Source organism: Melanerpes formicivorus, unplaced genomic scaffold, assembly GCF_026170545.1.
Source record: "Melanerpes formicivorus ecotype bairdi unplaced genomic scaffold, bMelFor1.0.p_v2 SCAF_17, whole genome shotgun sequence".
In the NCBI taxonomy this organism is placed as follows: domain Eukaryota; kingdom Metazoa; phylum Chordata; class Aves; order Piciformes; family Picidae; genus Melanerpes; species Melanerpes formicivorus.
In genome coordinates, this window is record NW_027142369.1 from 4,408,920 (window position 1) to 4,425,175 (window position 16,256).

Sequence of the window (16,256 nt, forward strand, 5' to 3'; positions counted from 1 at the left end):
TCAAAGGCATCTGAACTCAGGCACTGGGCGCCGTTGAACACCAACTCAAGAATACATTTAAACTTATGGGACTACCACCATGGAAAGAGGTAAAAACAGCAGACTTCATACCCTATTACATTTTAATACAGATTGACAGTGCAAAGAGTTTTAGTTTATGTACGATCTCAATACAGCAGATGTATGTGTTCCATAGTACTTTAAACAGTTCTTACATAGGAAGTTGTAAAAGCAAGCAGTGCACAACACTTACGAGGTCATGTTTCCATTCACGTAGTTTTGGTTCAGGATCCGAGCCCAGCAGCCTGCACCTACTTCATCATTGAATGTACTGTAATCTTCTGAAGACCACAGTTTCTTCTTAGTTAATAAGGCATTTGGCACAGTTTTTGTTCCAGGATAGTGAGCCCTACGTGACGTTTTAAAAAGAAAGAGCACTTAGCACATAAATATCTAAGCCTGGAAGTATATACTACTGCAATTTTTTACCTCCTCCAAAATAGAAACAAAATAAACCCCACAACCTTTCTTTAGAATAATACTAATGGAATAAAAGAAAATGGAATGACAAAGAGAGGTAAAATTCTGTAGCTTATTGTATTTGCATCAGTAGAAGATTGTATCTTTTGATACGTGTCAGGATGTAAGTAAACTCAGATTTATGTTGTGCAACTTCTGCAGCTTCTAAAGCTAAGCTTTATCCTTGAATTCAGCGTGAATGTTTTCATAACTGTAATGTGCTGAACAGAGGAATATATGCTACTTTGAACTATCTTAAACAAAACTGTAGATAACCAGTAAATCAACAGTAAAATACAGTACTATGTGTTATTCTGAGAACTTCACTGCATTAATGTCTTAGGACCTCAACACAGAATAACAGAATCATTTTGGTTGAAAAGGCCTTTAAGATCATGAGGCCCAAATGTTAACACAGCACTGCCAGGTCACCACTAAACTACATCCCTCAGCACCACATCTATAGAGCTTTCCATTCCCTCCAGGGATGAGGATTCCACCATTTTCTTGGGCAGCCTGTTCCACGACTTGACAACCCTTTCAAGAAAGAAATTCTTCCTAACATTCAACCCTGTCAAAACTTGAGGCTGTTTCCTTTTTTAACTCTATGGCTTGTTCCTTGGGAGAAAGTATCAACCAACCTCTACCTCACTACTGGCCATTTCCCAAGTACTGCAGTCCTTCACACATAGCTTCACATGATATAACAGGATAGTAGAGATTTTAGCTACATTCTTCTCTGTGTATAGATTACTGTATATTCCACCTTTGGCTTGGAAATACAAGTATTACTATAATACCAAGTAGAGGTTTTCATAGGGCCATAAAGTGTGCAGCTTGCATAGACAAATCAAAAAAGGAGTAATTTGTCTTTCTGCACTCCACACCTTGAAGAGCTGTTTCTTAAAAGTCAACATCCCTGGCAAATACAAAATCAACTATACAAAGAGGGGAAGGAAAAAAAAAAAAAAAAGGAAGAAAAAAAAAAAAGAGTGGGGTGTTACAGAGAGAGCTTTACTTAAGATTACACAGGAACAAGATCTATCGATTTCCCATTTCCTGCACTAAGAATGACGGTCACCCTTATTGGCATAAGAGGGAAGAAAGATAATTTAACACTAAAGCTATGGAAATAAAGTGGAAAAAAAATAGGGATGATAAAATTAGAGGGAAAAGAGATTCAAGAGGCACACTTCTTTATTGGAAGCTCTGCTCCACTTAAAGCTCACACAGTTTTAACCTTCTCATTTGGTCCCACTGATACACAATCAGGTAAAACTGCTTCACCGCCAATTAAGAAATTAATCCTTTTTCTCTGCTCTTAGATGCAACTTCCATTACTGGTAATGAATAGTTGTATATTCTTTGCACTTACACCACAGTCAACTAATGAGTTTTATGTTCATTAATATCTACATTAGTCCTCAAAAGGTAGGACACGACTAAGGAGTGTGTAACTCCTTTCCATAACAAAACTTTTTTACTCCAAGTACACCAATTCAAAAAGTACACACTGCAGTGCGTACTTTAAAAAGACCTACCCAAATGCACTAAATAAACAGGTGCTATGTGATATAGTGAAGGCTTTCACACCTGGTGTGTACTGGATTTCTTGAACTCTATGCGATTTATACTTGAAGAGAACATTAAATCATGCTACAGCCCTCTTTTAGACATTTGTGCTGCTCCACAGCCTCAACAACTAACACAAGATGTGCAGCAAAGGACATATGCTCTGCTCCTTCGGTAGTGCAAACAATCTTTTTACTTCCCTGTAAATGAAGCCTCCAAAAAAGGGGGACTGTAGTCTCAGGAAACAAGTGGTCCACACAAAGACCATCATAATTTGGAAAGACTTGAATATCCTCATTAAAATCTCAAGAAAAAACACCTATCTTTCTATGATAAGCACCACTAAATGTCTAGTAGCCAACTGATTATCCATAATAAGGGGAGAATTTCATGTTCCTGTTAAGACTGAATCAGAGTAAGAACATAAATCTTACACTTACAATGATTTAAGCAACTACAACTTACTGAGGTAGTGTAAAAGCAGCTGAGCTTCAGAAACTGACTGTGTGCATATTTGCAGCTGTCAAAACCAGAAAGGAAGCACGCTCACTAAAACTACCACAGGGGGTCAGGGCAACTTTAATTTACACCTGGTCAGAGCAAGATCACAGTTGCTTTCACTTGCTGATCTACACATCATCCAAGACTCCACCTGCAAAGACCTGTCAGGATACTTATTGTTGTTCAGGAAGGATTGATGGAGGAGCGCTGACTGCCAATTTGCATTTAGAGGGAAAACCTTCATTCCAACACCTCCTATGGGTCAGACAGTTTAAATCCAGAGTGACTGGATTAAAAGTTCATGAGCAAGTCTTACAGACATTTCCACTGAGGAGATGAGCAATCAATCTCAAATTTAGTCTACCACTGAAAAATATTAGCATCATATGATGAAACACCAGACTAGAAAAACAAGTCAGCTGGTTTCATGCTTTCCAAATACAGCCTTCCTATCAAAACGAAATGGGAACTAAGACATTATCTTAACTTAAAAATAAGCATAGCCTAAATTCATTTCTGGATCACATCCTGTTCTGTAACAGACCAGTGGAAGTCAGTGATACAAAGCTGTATACAAAGCTCTCGAATACTTTTTTTGCATACCAAAACAAGACCAAAACAACCCTCAAAAGGGTGCAACCACAGGCAACAGGAATCTTTCACATGACAAGAGTCTCACGATTCAAATAAAGGGTTGTAGCCAATGTGATTTGTTAGTGAGAAATATAGTATCAATCTATTCATTGTAAACATATTGAGAGGTAAAGTTTTGATTATTTGTAACTAGCACAGCCAAGAGGAAGGCAAACTATGAACAAACCATCTAGAAAGAAAAACAGAGAGAACCCCCTACCCAATGACATCGACCACTCCATGGAGCTCAGAGTCAAGCAGCAAGACAAAGGAAATGGGCTCCCACAGTCTATCGCTGGCTATGATCCTCACCTGCTGCAGACCGTGCTTATCCAATGTGTACCTCAACAGCTTGGGGGAAAAAGAAGAGCAAAGAACAGAGAGAAGAGAGAAATAAAAAAATGTTTTTTGAATTGTCAAAAATTTATACTGGGAAAGGCAGCATCTTCTTCAGCACTACTTGAACATATTTCAAAAACAAATCACGTTCCAATTTAGTTTTGCAACTTGGACAGCAACTGTTACACAAAGCAGAATGTAATAGATTGTCAAGCACAAAGCAGCTTCCAAGAAGGACACCGTCTTCCTCTACCATGCCAAATCACAAAGCACATAAAAGGAAATTTTAAAAACGTTTGGTTCTTATAAAACTGCAGATAAAGACAAAGCCTACCACATTTCATGCAAGATACCACACTTGCAGATTAGCCATTTAGATGTTACAGTGCTAAAGGTTAGGCTACAAGGACAACATAGAGGACAAGAACAACTGAATTGTAACTCATAAATCTTGTTAAAGTACAGTAAACATCTAATTAAGATGATTGCTCCTATTATCCATACTAGTCAACTATTTAATAGTTAAGCAATACAAATGAGATCAGCTCTTCCTAAACACAACCAACACACGAAATGAGAAAAGCTCCAGACACATACACACTTTATTACTCAGCTGCATTTTATTTCCATTTTTAAAACTGCAACCACTGTACACTTGCCTAGAGACGTTTTAAGGCCTCAAGATGCAGTGAAACAAATCTGAAATGTCACACAAGACAGAGTCTAACAATGTAGATTCTTGAAGTCCAGAGTACACTAAACAGTGTTTGCTGTACTTGTAAGTTCAAATAGTATGAAATGCCCAACTACCTTCAAATCATTCTGTATAATTCTACTATACATAATCTTTTCTAACAGGGAACACTATCAGCAGGAAACATTGCTGCAAGATTATTTTTTTCCACAGATCAGAAACTGAAGTAGCATATGTGCAGTCTGACAGTAGCCTGAAACACCAAGACTTCCTGCCCCAAAGCACCTTGAAAACAATGTTAGTACTACTTCTGTATTTGTATTTTTCTGCTACTTCTTGCATTAGAATAAGGCAGTACTTGGTTTGTGCACATAACATACATGCAAAGGCTAAAGTATTTGCAATTAGGGGAGGTTTTAATGCTTATCTTCAGAAAGGAGGATCTGAAAAACTACAGGGCCATCACTCTAGCCTCAGTACCCAGAAAGGTTGTAGAGCAAGTCTTCCAGAAAGCCATTTTCAAGCACAAGAAGGAGGATGACTGAGAGCAGCACCATGAATTTACCAAGGGCAAATCATGCATGACAAACACAATTGCTTTCCACAAGATGACTATCTGTTTAAGCAGGGTAAAAATCAATGGATGTCATGTACAGAAGATAAAGCTTCACTGGAAAGCCAATGGCATAAAGGCAAAAATTACCTGATGCAAAAATAAAGAAAGAAAAGGTAAAAAGAAAATCAAAGGAAACAAAGAAAGGAAAAGGTTGGTTACTTTTGATGGATGGATGCCACTTCAATTAGCTTGGTAATTTCTAAATAAAAATTTAAAATTTAGCTTCAGGTTTCTATTCTAAAGCAGAAGAACCAACAAGTCAGAGAAAAGGTTATACTCAACAAGAGATTACAGAGCAATGTACAGAAAAGTGTTTCTCAGAAAATAATTTAAGACTGTTTAGGAAAAAGGACTGACTACAGGATTTTGCAACAACTAGAGACCATTATCTTAAAGACGTGATCTTTTAACAACTTTTTGACCATTTTGAAGGACAGACACTAAAATACTATCTTTTCCTAGGTCAGCAAGAACTCTGACAGTTTGTGCCTTAAAGTCAGCACTGACAGAGAAACATGGTGTTCTCATTTTGCACTAACCTTAATTTCTTGATAGATAACAAGACTACTGCACAGGAAATATTCTGCTACCTCTGAGTTTTATAATGAGCAGGGGTGGGGGAGTCAGGGAAGACATCTGTATGGCATTCAAGAAAAATTTCTCATAAAGAGAACTTTCATCTCAAAGAACAATTAGAACATGTCTATAGTCCTAAAGGCTACAAACAAAAAGCTAGGGCCTTAGTTCTGTCTGGCTCTTAAAAAATTAAGAGCTGCACACACTTAGCACAGAAACTTCAGAAGCTTCACTCTGCAAGTTTCATTGCACTGCAAATCATAACTAAAAACACTTCCCAAAATGCACTGTAACTTGCTGAGGTGCAAGTCTTTCTTAACCTAAGAAACTTATAAGTTTTTAAACTGAATTAGTTACTCATTATAGTTGTCATTTCTCAGGTAGACACTTGCAGGTGGTTAGTGTTTACAAGCTCAAGACATAAAAAGCATTTACAAAATCCCTGCTTAACTGACCTTTGAACCAAGTATTAATTTAAACAACTATGAGCATAGCAAACCCAATGGTTTTAAACTGAAAAAGGGAAGATTTCAACTAGATAAGGAACAAGGTTTCACAAAGACGGTTGTGAAACATTGGAACAGGTTGCTCAGAGAGATTGTATGTCTCCCATACATATGCTCAAGGTCAGGTTAGATGTGGCTCTGAGCAACCCAATTTATTTGAAGATGGCTGTGTGTTATGGTTTGGAGCTGGTAGCTTAACTCACTGCTGAAGTGTTGAACTAGATGGTCTTTAAAGATATCTGACAACGCAAAACATTCTAAGAGTCTAAATGGTACACTAGTAACAGTAAGGTTAACAACAGTGTTAGCAAGTCAACAGCTGCAACACAAGCTAAGAATACATACACTTATAGTTCATTTCCACCAGCAACATGCTGTAATTGTTAAAAAACCTTTATATAGTTTTGAGAAATCAGAGATTACCAAGAAAGCAAGAGCAGCAGAATAAGTATCAAGCCAGCTGACAGAAGCAAGGTACTAAGAAAGCATACTGTGGAGCAGGAGTGCAGACATATCACCAAGTCGTCATTTTCTAGAACAATAGTGGGCACCCCTCACTGCTAAAATTGAAACAGATTTTATTAAGGTTTGGGTTTCTTTTAATAAGGCAAACTAAAAACCAACAAATAAAGCAAAAACAAACAAAAGCCCATAAAACACTGGATGCTCATTTTTACTTGTACTTTCTTGTCTGTGTGTGTGCTTCTAATACTCCCAGTCTTAGGACACAACCAGAAAAATCTCGAGTAAAGGATATGTAACAGGGAAAGTCCTAGTGCGATAAGTTTCAGTGTGAAAGTTCAAGTTCTCCTGAAATTAAAACTAACTGCAGACAAAGAATTCAGCCCTAAGGTTTTTCTGACTTTGAAGATACATATGTAGATCAGCTAGAAGTCTCCTGTCATTCCTAGTGCCAAGGTAAGAAGTCTAAAAAATAGCTCCTAAAGAAATGATGGAGGAGAGGTAAGGTTACTTTATGCATGTGCTGAACTGAAGGAAGAGAGGAAGACAGTAAAGAGTAATCATTCACCACTGTACACAGTGATGAGAAAAAACAACCCTGTGAATGGCTACAAAGTATAAAATAAGAGCATGCAATTTCTCATAATGGAGATGAAGACTTACAGAAATGAAGCAATAAGCAATATGTAAAACTCCTCCCTCCACCCACACTTACCCGACTACCTCAATAGCATCATTAAGATAGGGATCAACTATCATCTCCTTTGAAATGTTCCAATCTCCATCTGCAGCGATGATGCCAATGTTCCTTAGACCCAGTCTGTCCAAAGATTGTCGAAGTACCTTAGTAATAGATAACACCACTTAAAGTACAGCCTTCATCAAGCAGGCAATATGAAAATATGAAAATTTAAGGCTGAAAACAATTTAAGAACTGTAGAAGTAGTTGGTGGAAGCATGCCTTCAAATCAAGAAGGATAAGAGAAGTCCTCACTTCTCAAAGAAGAGTCATAAGGGCAACTGAGACTAAGTTAATGCTAAGTGTTTTTAACATTTATTGCAGAAAAATGGGCTTCTCAATCCTTGGATTACTTTTGACACCCTATATGTATACATGTACTCCACTTGAACACTCACGACATACTAATAATTCATTACATATGAGTAACGGGGGCATCATGAAGTCAGTGACATTAAGATGATCTAAAAATTATGAGTGGCTGGAGTATGGAAGTGGATATACCTACCTACATAATTAGAAGTAAAAGTTAACCTGAACCAAAAAAAAAAAAAGAGTATATTGAGAAAGCAGAAAATAGAAAAGAACAGAAAATGTTGCCTTTTCAAGTGAAGAGCACCTAAGCATTCTTTTCATAGGCTGAACTAAAAAATCCTTGATGTTCTAAGCACCTGATATTTAGGTTTACTCACTATTTGGCTCTCATGTGTCTCACTAATTTTCAGGAATATAATACAGAAAACTGAAATTGTATATTTACAACAAAATTGAGTGCAGTCAAGTTTGAACTCCAACATGCCAGCAAAAGGTAATCCCCATTCTCTCTTTCCAGTTTCTCCTTACTGTTTTACTGACAAGAATAATAAACTTCTCATGGAACTTCTTATACCAAATATACCCAGCTCTAACAGTTAAGAATGAATCAGACTTATACATGGCTGTTACAAAAGCATATTTTATCTGAATGCTCAATGAAAAAAAAATTAAGACCTTTCAGCAGCTTCCACATACAGTTGCATCTGAAAAAGACATCAGTCCACAGTCAAAAAAATCCTGGTTTTGGTCATGGGTATAAAGGAATGATGCACTATGTGCTATTTGTGTGCATGCACAAGAAAGTTTTTTCCAACCATTTCAAGATGGGTAGCCATAAATCCTTAAAGAATTTCTTGTAATAGCAATCCAGCAATGTGGAGGAGAACAGGGAGCATTTCTCTTTTGACTTGTAGTCAAATAAGGACACAAAGCAAAGTGGAAGTGTTGGTGACAATAAATGATATATAACTTAAGAAAAAGAAAGTAGCAATTAAGTTCAGCTGCTTGAAGCCTTTGAAGCATAAATTCCTAATAGTAGAAATACTTAGAGTAAGGTCCTTGTAATTTAAAGCTTTCTATCTAGCTAGATTAGTGCTGATAGATGCCATGTGACAATACAGACTAAGAGAACGAACAGTGTTAAATAAAAAGCCTTGTATCGCTCTATATACAGTGGAGGCTTTTGAGACTGACATTTCTCAGCAAATATTTGGCTGACTAAGCTCTAACTTTAAAGTAAGCATTTAGTTCTAGAAGCCAAAAGCTGTCTCAATTCAACAGCAATTAAAGAGCTAGCAAGTAGAATGCCATGCCTACACTGGACAATTTATTCTCCATGTTCATTCTCCACACGTCAGGAAGACAAAGAGATGGCAAAGCCTTAGGTGACATGGCACAGGACTGAGAAAAACAGAAGACTTCTGTTTCTTACAAGACATACTGAATGCCAGGAAACCAGTTTTTAAGGAAAAGCCAATCAGTGATATAAGAAAAGAGAATTTATAGTAAGATCTGCCTTCTCTCTGATGATTATTTTTACACAGGGTTCACTCCTGTAGGGATTCCAAGCACTGTAACATCTAGTCAGCGATGAAATAACACTTGAGGCTCAAAAAACAACAACAACAACAACAAAATCACACACAAACAAACAAAAACCACACCAAACATTCACTATGTACCTTCCACCTTACTTACATTGTTTTATTTCAGCCTGCAAACAAGTGTTTTGATTTCTGTTTGGGTTTGCTTCTCTAACATACTTACAGAAGAACTAGAGATTTCTATTTGAAGTACATAAACACATTTTCCCCTCCTCCCCTAGAAGACTACTAGACTTCTTAGTGAGTTTTCCATTTCTCCATAGCTTTAGGGAAAGTTACATATGGTATGTACTGAACACACTGGAATGAGATATTTTGTGAGGATTCTAAGCACACTCACTGAACAAGTTTAGACAGGAATTTAGCTTCACTAGCAAAATCTAAAGCATCTACACACTGGTCACGAGTTTTGTTACTCAACTTGCCCGAAGAAACGAGACAGACTGACACAGATGCCGTGATAGCCAGTGTCATACTTCATTGTATTTGTGTTTCCTCTGGAAGGGATTTTGTAACTCAGTCAAAAAGTTTAGTACTAAACCTGTGTCCAAAAGGAACAGTATAGAAGCCTACAAAAATGAGACTCCAGAAAAATACCTTTAATGAAACTACTAGTGAAGTATACATGATTTGGTCTAAGACATGGTAAGACTTGGAAACTACCGTGGTGGCAGAGGACACAGTTAATCAGTTTAGAATGCATGGGTGATTAACATTTGCTAACAACAAACCCATAAAGCTGGATATAAAGTATTCCTCTTCCATGGTACAAGGTGTATGACCACAACAGATCTTTATGACAGTGCTTCCTGCTCTTTCTCAAAGCATTGCACAAATCATAGGAACCAGCTGGAAGGGTATTCATCTAATTCTAGGAAATCTAACTTTTAATGTAGATCTTCATAGAAGAGCATTCTTAGTCTTCAGGAATAGGCAGAATTTTATATATTGCAGCCTTATGAAAAATAGGTGTTTTTATTTTAATTGTCAAGCTACCTGTATTGTTTATTAGAACTAATCATTGAACAAAATAAATACTAAAGTTGCCAAAGACAAATGATGTGACAAACCTCATTCAGTGTACACAAGGTGTAAGAAGTGAGATTTCAAATAGACACTTTCTTATTTTAAGATAATGGAAGCCAATTCCTGCTGATTTCTGTTTTTCTATACACTCAATTTAAGTCTTACTTGCTTTTTAAAATTGGAAATGCTACTGTTTCTTAGCCTCAAAGCAGCTATAAGGAAATGAACAAAGCAGAAGCTTGTACTTAAGATTCTACTTCAATGTAAAATAATGAAAAGACATGCATTTTCCAAGAAGGGCAGAGGAGCAGCAGGGGCAGACAGCAGAGAGAGATACTGGAGAACTGAAGGTTTGTTATGTGAAATACTGTGTTCTTCCAAACCTTTTTAGAACAGGAAGGCCTGAATTTTGCACCACTGAAAAACATATTTTCCATCAAATAAGAACCTCAAGCCTTATAGCAATAATTTAAGTGCATTACATTCACTGGAACTTTGTTACAGGATCTTAAGTAATTCTGGATTTTGGCACAAATATGACAAATTTGCATGATTTCAGTAGCATCAACTGGAGTTTCCATTAAAACATAAAGGTTTCAAACATTTAGCATATATTCACAAAGTTCAAAATAACAGTTTCAGACACACACGCAGAAAAACAAAGCAAAAATCTAGAGATCTGATCGTGTTAGACTGCCACACCTGCAACTACAAGAGTTCAGTAAGGGAAGTGTAGGATTAAGGTCTCTCCGTCTAGGCAAATTCAGAAAAGCTACCTATTTTTTTACATATTATAGAAGAGACAAACATGTCACTGTAGAAAAATAAGAAAAAAAATACATACCTTAATATATTTGCTATTAAACGCCCTTTCATTCCATATCTATAAAGGAAAAGTAAAAAGTCATTTAGAAAAGTCAGGATGTGACAACACAAGAAAAAAAATTTACTTCTGTGTATGTAAGATTATACAATCCGTTAATGAACTGCATGGGTTTGTTTTGCTACAATGAATGCTCTGGTTGTTTTTGTTACCAGCTCTTCAGGGGAAAACACTGTATGAAGGTTCAAAATAGCTACTTGTCTATCAATCTCGAAGGTATACTGATTGCCGCCTTGCTGAAAAGAACTCTAGAGCTGCTTGAGCTCTACAATGGTAGCAGTGTTACACATGACATCATTACCAATAGATCTACAGCTTAGAAAACATTAAGAACATTGCGGCTTCAAGGTATGGTCCTAACGAATGTGCCCTGCCATAGGAAAGCTAGAATAAATGTATATTGAACAACTGCCTACAATTTCAATGACACTTATAAGACTTATAATTTATACAGCACAATATCCATACTTGAACACAAAGAGATATTCAACATAATTTAAGTAAACAGACACAAAACAACCTCACAGAATAGTAGGGGTTGGAAGGGACCCTCCAGGGATTATCTAGTCCAATCTGCCTGCTAAAGCAATTTTGCCTAGATCAGGTTGCACAGGAACCTATCCAAGCAGATTTTGCAAGTCTCCAGAGAAGACTACACATCCTCTCTGGGCAGCCTTTTCCAGTGCTCTGTCACCCTTAAAGTTGTTCCTTATGTTTAGGTGGAACACATTGCTCTGGACATTTCATCTTCTATGGAAAGAGTCTTTAAGCTCAACGCAACACTGACCAATAAAACACAACCAGAAACATCTTTAATTTCTTTTCTAAGCAGAACATGAACCCTGTGACTCAGGGTAAAGGAAAATGTATTGCTCTGTAGCAACCATCTACAAGCAGACAGTTTCAGTAGAACTGGAAAGCATTTTACACTGGTTCTGTTCTAAGGGCCATTATTGCACAAAGACTGTAAGCTAACATAACTTCTGTCTTTCCCTAGCAACAGAAAAAAGCCAAAACTGCCATTACAAAACAGTATCTCTTCCTATGACTCTCTTCAAATAACCAACAGAGACAAGACAAAGACTTTAGTAATGAAGACAGATAACATACAGAGAAATTTTTGCTTTACTGACCCCAATATAATCAATGTCTAAATCATGATACTGTTTAGCTCCCAATATCCAAGAAACAATATAGTAAGCAGTGACATCTGGATAGTCATAGGGCCAGTTTTCACCCTTCCCTATCCACCCTGGAAATGTCCACGGTAACCCTGGAAAGAAGAAAAAAAAAACACAAATGAGTAAGTGGCTGGTCTACCATACTCAGTAAGCTTCAACAGCAAGTTGTAATTTCTTCTACCTAAAAGAAAGGAGTCAAGAAGCACTTCAAACTCACATAGTTCCAGTACAGAAAATAAAACATAACTTACGTAACTGGTGAATATGCCCAACTATAAATGCTTCTCAAACATTAGTATCTGTGAGGGGGAGTTTTAGGCTAGAAAACCTTCCCTACTAGAGAACTGACTACATATAACCTTTCAATTTTATAGCATTAGCTCTAATAGGTTTAAAATTGCAAAGATTTTAGGATAAAAATTGGCAAAGTTATAGACAAAAGATCAATACTGAACACCAAAAATCATTAATCTCCTGAATATGAACTTCAGAAGTGACAATCTGATTGTAATAAAGGAAAAAAGATTAGGATCAAGAAAAAGCATTTCCAAGTGTCAGCAGTTTACTACACCTTGTATCAAATATGAACAACAAATTAACCTTAATAGATTCTGCTGAGTTTTCATCTGACTTTGTACAAGACACTAGAGGCTAATTCCAAAGCAAATCCTCCTTCCTTTGTTGGAAAATTGATCTGAGGGAGGAGGGAAGTTTTTAATAATCACTATTAGTCACAGATGGTAAGCTTACTGTTTGTCACAGTGCCCAACTAGCATATCCTGCACTAGCCTTGGAGCCTGATCCTTGAAAGAGGGGAGATTAGACCTGTTAATTAATAGATTTCTTACCTTGTTTCATATGAAATACATTTTATAAAGCATATCCATTACAATCGAGAGTTACACATTTGTACTGTAACAACATGCACACAACCCACAATCCAAACAGAGACAGGCAAGTCCTCTTACAGCACAACAACATACATAAGACAAATCCAGAAGATAAGATCCACTGTAGTGGGGAAGAGATCATGGGTTTGTAATAAGAACCTATAATAGAATTTAACTTGTAAAAAAAAAAGCATAAATCTGTAAATTTTGTAAGTTTACTTTATCCTTCCAAAACTTTTACTCCATTATTCAGAAACTCAGTTCTCAAAGCAAATAATTTATGATCATTGCTGTGATATAGCCTAAGCATTAATGTTACTTGAAACAACCAAATGCTTTAGAGTCATTTCTTATCCTATGCTACTTGTTGCTACTCCTTTGGGTAACTAAGCAAAACACACCAAGTTCAAGTGAAGCATCAAGGCAAGCTTACTAAATGTTCAGAGGTTTTAATTTGTCTAAGGTAACATCAAAGCATCTGCCCATTAAAATAATTTTGCTAATTAAGGGTTAAATATTTAATTTAGCTGAGGGGGAAGAAAGCACTCAAATTCTAATATTTGAAGCAGCTTACCAATCATTTTAATTTTGGGGTTCCTCTTCTTAGCTTCTTTCATTAGCCACCATTCATAGCCCCGGAAGTAGTTCTCATCATTTTCATAGTGCATATGGGAGGGTTCAGTACCATCTAGGAAGGAAAGAGACAGGTACCTCACAATTATCTTCTGTGTCATAGATTGTAATGTCTCTGTATTGTTCACTGCCATAGTATGTAAGCACATACCTCCAACATGGTTCACATATTCTTTGGTATATATGTCAAAGCAAAGCAGGAGGTGGGGGGGAAAACATGCCACCTTCATTCTTAGCCTATTAATTGTTGGGCATTTTACATCCCTAGCTAAGACACTACAAAGTTTATACTCATTATCTTGTCTCAATAACCACTAGGAGTTACAGAATTAAGACCAGAAGTAGAAAAAAATTAAAGATTGTAGAAGCAGGTTATATCTAAACAAAAAGAAAGCAAAAGAAGGTTCTACTATGTTTCTTTTGTAGAAGACAAGTCTAGGCATAGAAAAGAAAAACTGTCAAAGGTTTTCAGTGACAGGAAAAGTTTTGGGTTTTTTTGTTTTGTGTTTTTTTTAGTAAAGATCTAATTTGTAATTTCCATGATGTTCTGCAACTGCTGGAAGAGCTTTTGGAGTGGAATGCTATGCACTAAATTCCCTCAGGCAAAAGTGAGAAAAGAAGCGGGGAAGTGTTGCATGACTTGCGCATGCAACTGCAATAATTACTTATGGTCAACCATATGCCCAGCTGTTCCAGAGATCTCTTATGATAAGACTTTTTATTTTTCCAATGAACCTGCTGAAACAGTGCATTTCATTACAGAAAATACAGTTGATTTGAGGGGTTTGGTGTTGGTTTTTTTTTTTACCTTACTAACACTTCGTTGTTTAGAATTTCTATTTGTCAGAAACTTAGAATAACAATTACGTTCCAAAATTAAGACTCCTGATCACAGTTCAAACAGGATGCTGATCATACTTCTAACAAGAGTAAGAGCTGCAGTCTAGTGTGTTAAGACACATGCATCGTGTTGCTCTCCTAGAATCTGGAAAGTCATAATGCCAGTATGTAACATTCTCCTTAGCCAGCAGCAAGCCTTTGAGAGGAGGTCTGTGCATACATGAAGGCAACTCCATTTGCCTCTAACCAGCAAGCCAGTGACCAAATACTGGGCTCTTAAATCCAGTATAATGATTTTCAACATTAATTCTTCTTAAGGAAAGTAAACCAAAGAACGAAAAATGGTATTAAGTTATACCAATATATAATTCAAAAAGAAAAGTTCGTAAGACTTCACAAAGACAAACGTTATGCTTTCTTTGTAGTATTGGAGTCTGCTTTAAGTTTATTCTTGATGTGGTTAACTTATTTATGGCAAAGAAAGGAAAAAAAGACAATGCAAACTGTAGTGTAATTACTGCTTCTTGGCTTCCAATCACAAGCAGTTACTAAACTGTGCCTCCTATATGTAAATACAGTAGGCTAGGAAAATAATGCCAAAACATTTTCATTTGCAATTGTGGCCAGACAAAAGAGAAAGACAAAAAAGTAGTTCCTTCTGACCATCTGTTTTTGCATTTCCATACTTTTAAGACATAAACTACCTAGTCATTTACAAATTTTACAGCTTGCATTGCAAAAATGATGTTAGATAAGTGCTCTGCAATTCAGAAAGCTACTAACCCTTAGTATCTTTCAGCTTTAACATCATTATCAATGATCTGGACAAGGTAAGTCTGCAGATGACACTAAGCTGGGAGGGAGTGCTGATGTGCTTGAGGTTAGGAAGGCTCTACAGAGAGGCCTGGACAGGCTGGATCAATGAGCTGCGGGCAAATGTGTAAGGTTCAACAAGGCCAAGTGGTGAGTGCTGCACCTGGGTCACAACAACCCCATGAAATGATACATCTTCGGGGAAGAGTAGCTGGAAAGCTGCCCATCAGAGATGGGGGTGCTGGCTGATAGCTGGTTGAATATGAGTGTGTCCAGGTGGCCAAGAGACCAGCAGCATCCTGGACTGTATCAGGAACAGTGTGACAAACAGGACCAGGGAAGTGACTGTCCTGCTGTACCCAGCACCGGTGAGGCCACACTTATGTACTGTGTTCAGTTTTGGAACCCTCACTACAAGAAAGACATTTGATGTGTTGGAGCAGGTCCAGAGGAATCACAGAAACGTTCAGGTTGGAAAAGAGCCTCAGGATCACCAAGGGTAACAAAACTAGTGAAGTAAAAGGTCTGGATAATACATCTTATGAGGAGCAGCTGAGGTTGCTGGGGTGGTTTAAACTGGAGAAAAGGAGGCTGAGGGGAGACTTAATTGCTCTGTACAAACTCCCTGAAAGGTTGTAGTGAGGTACATGTTGATCTTTTCCCCCCCGTAACAACTGACAGAATAGAAGGAATTGGCCCCAAGTTCCAGCAAGGGAGGTTTAGATTGGATATTAAAAGAAACTTTTTACTGAAAGGGTTATCAAACACAGGAATAGGCTTCCCAGAAAGGTGGCTGAATCCTCATCTCTGGAGCATTTTAAGAGAGGCAGAGATGTAGTGCTAAGGGACATGTTTTAGTGATGACATGGTAACTATGTGATCATTGTGGTCAATGATTCTAAGTCTTTAGCAAA

General features: G+C 37.2%; 1 protein-coding gene across 3 annotated transcripts in view; it reads right to left on the bottom strand.

Annotated features, from left to right (window-relative positions):
- Positions 1-16,256, bottom strand: part of GALC (galactosylceramidase) — a 33,237-nt gene that overhangs the window by 14,031 nt on the left and 2,950 nt on the right. Inside the window, exons 4-8 of one of the 3 annotated variants that reach the window (XM_068148721.1) lie at positions 13,631-13,744; positions 12,119-12,258; positions 10,947-10,985; positions 3,446-3,576; positions 254-409 (exon numbers count right to left, since the gene is read on the bottom strand). In XM_068148721.1, the coding sequence (XP_068004822.1) occupies positions 254-409; positions 3,446-3,576; positions 10,947-10,985; positions 12,119-12,258; positions 13,631-13,744 (580 nt within the window). Of the gene's footprint in view, positions 1-253; positions 410-3,445; positions 3,577-4,823; positions 5,292-7,133; positions 7,262-10,946; positions 10,986-12,118; positions 12,259-13,630; positions 13,745-16,256 lie in introns of those variants that run through there. The other 2 variants (XM_068148722.1, XM_068148723.1) reach the window with 2 other exon arrangements.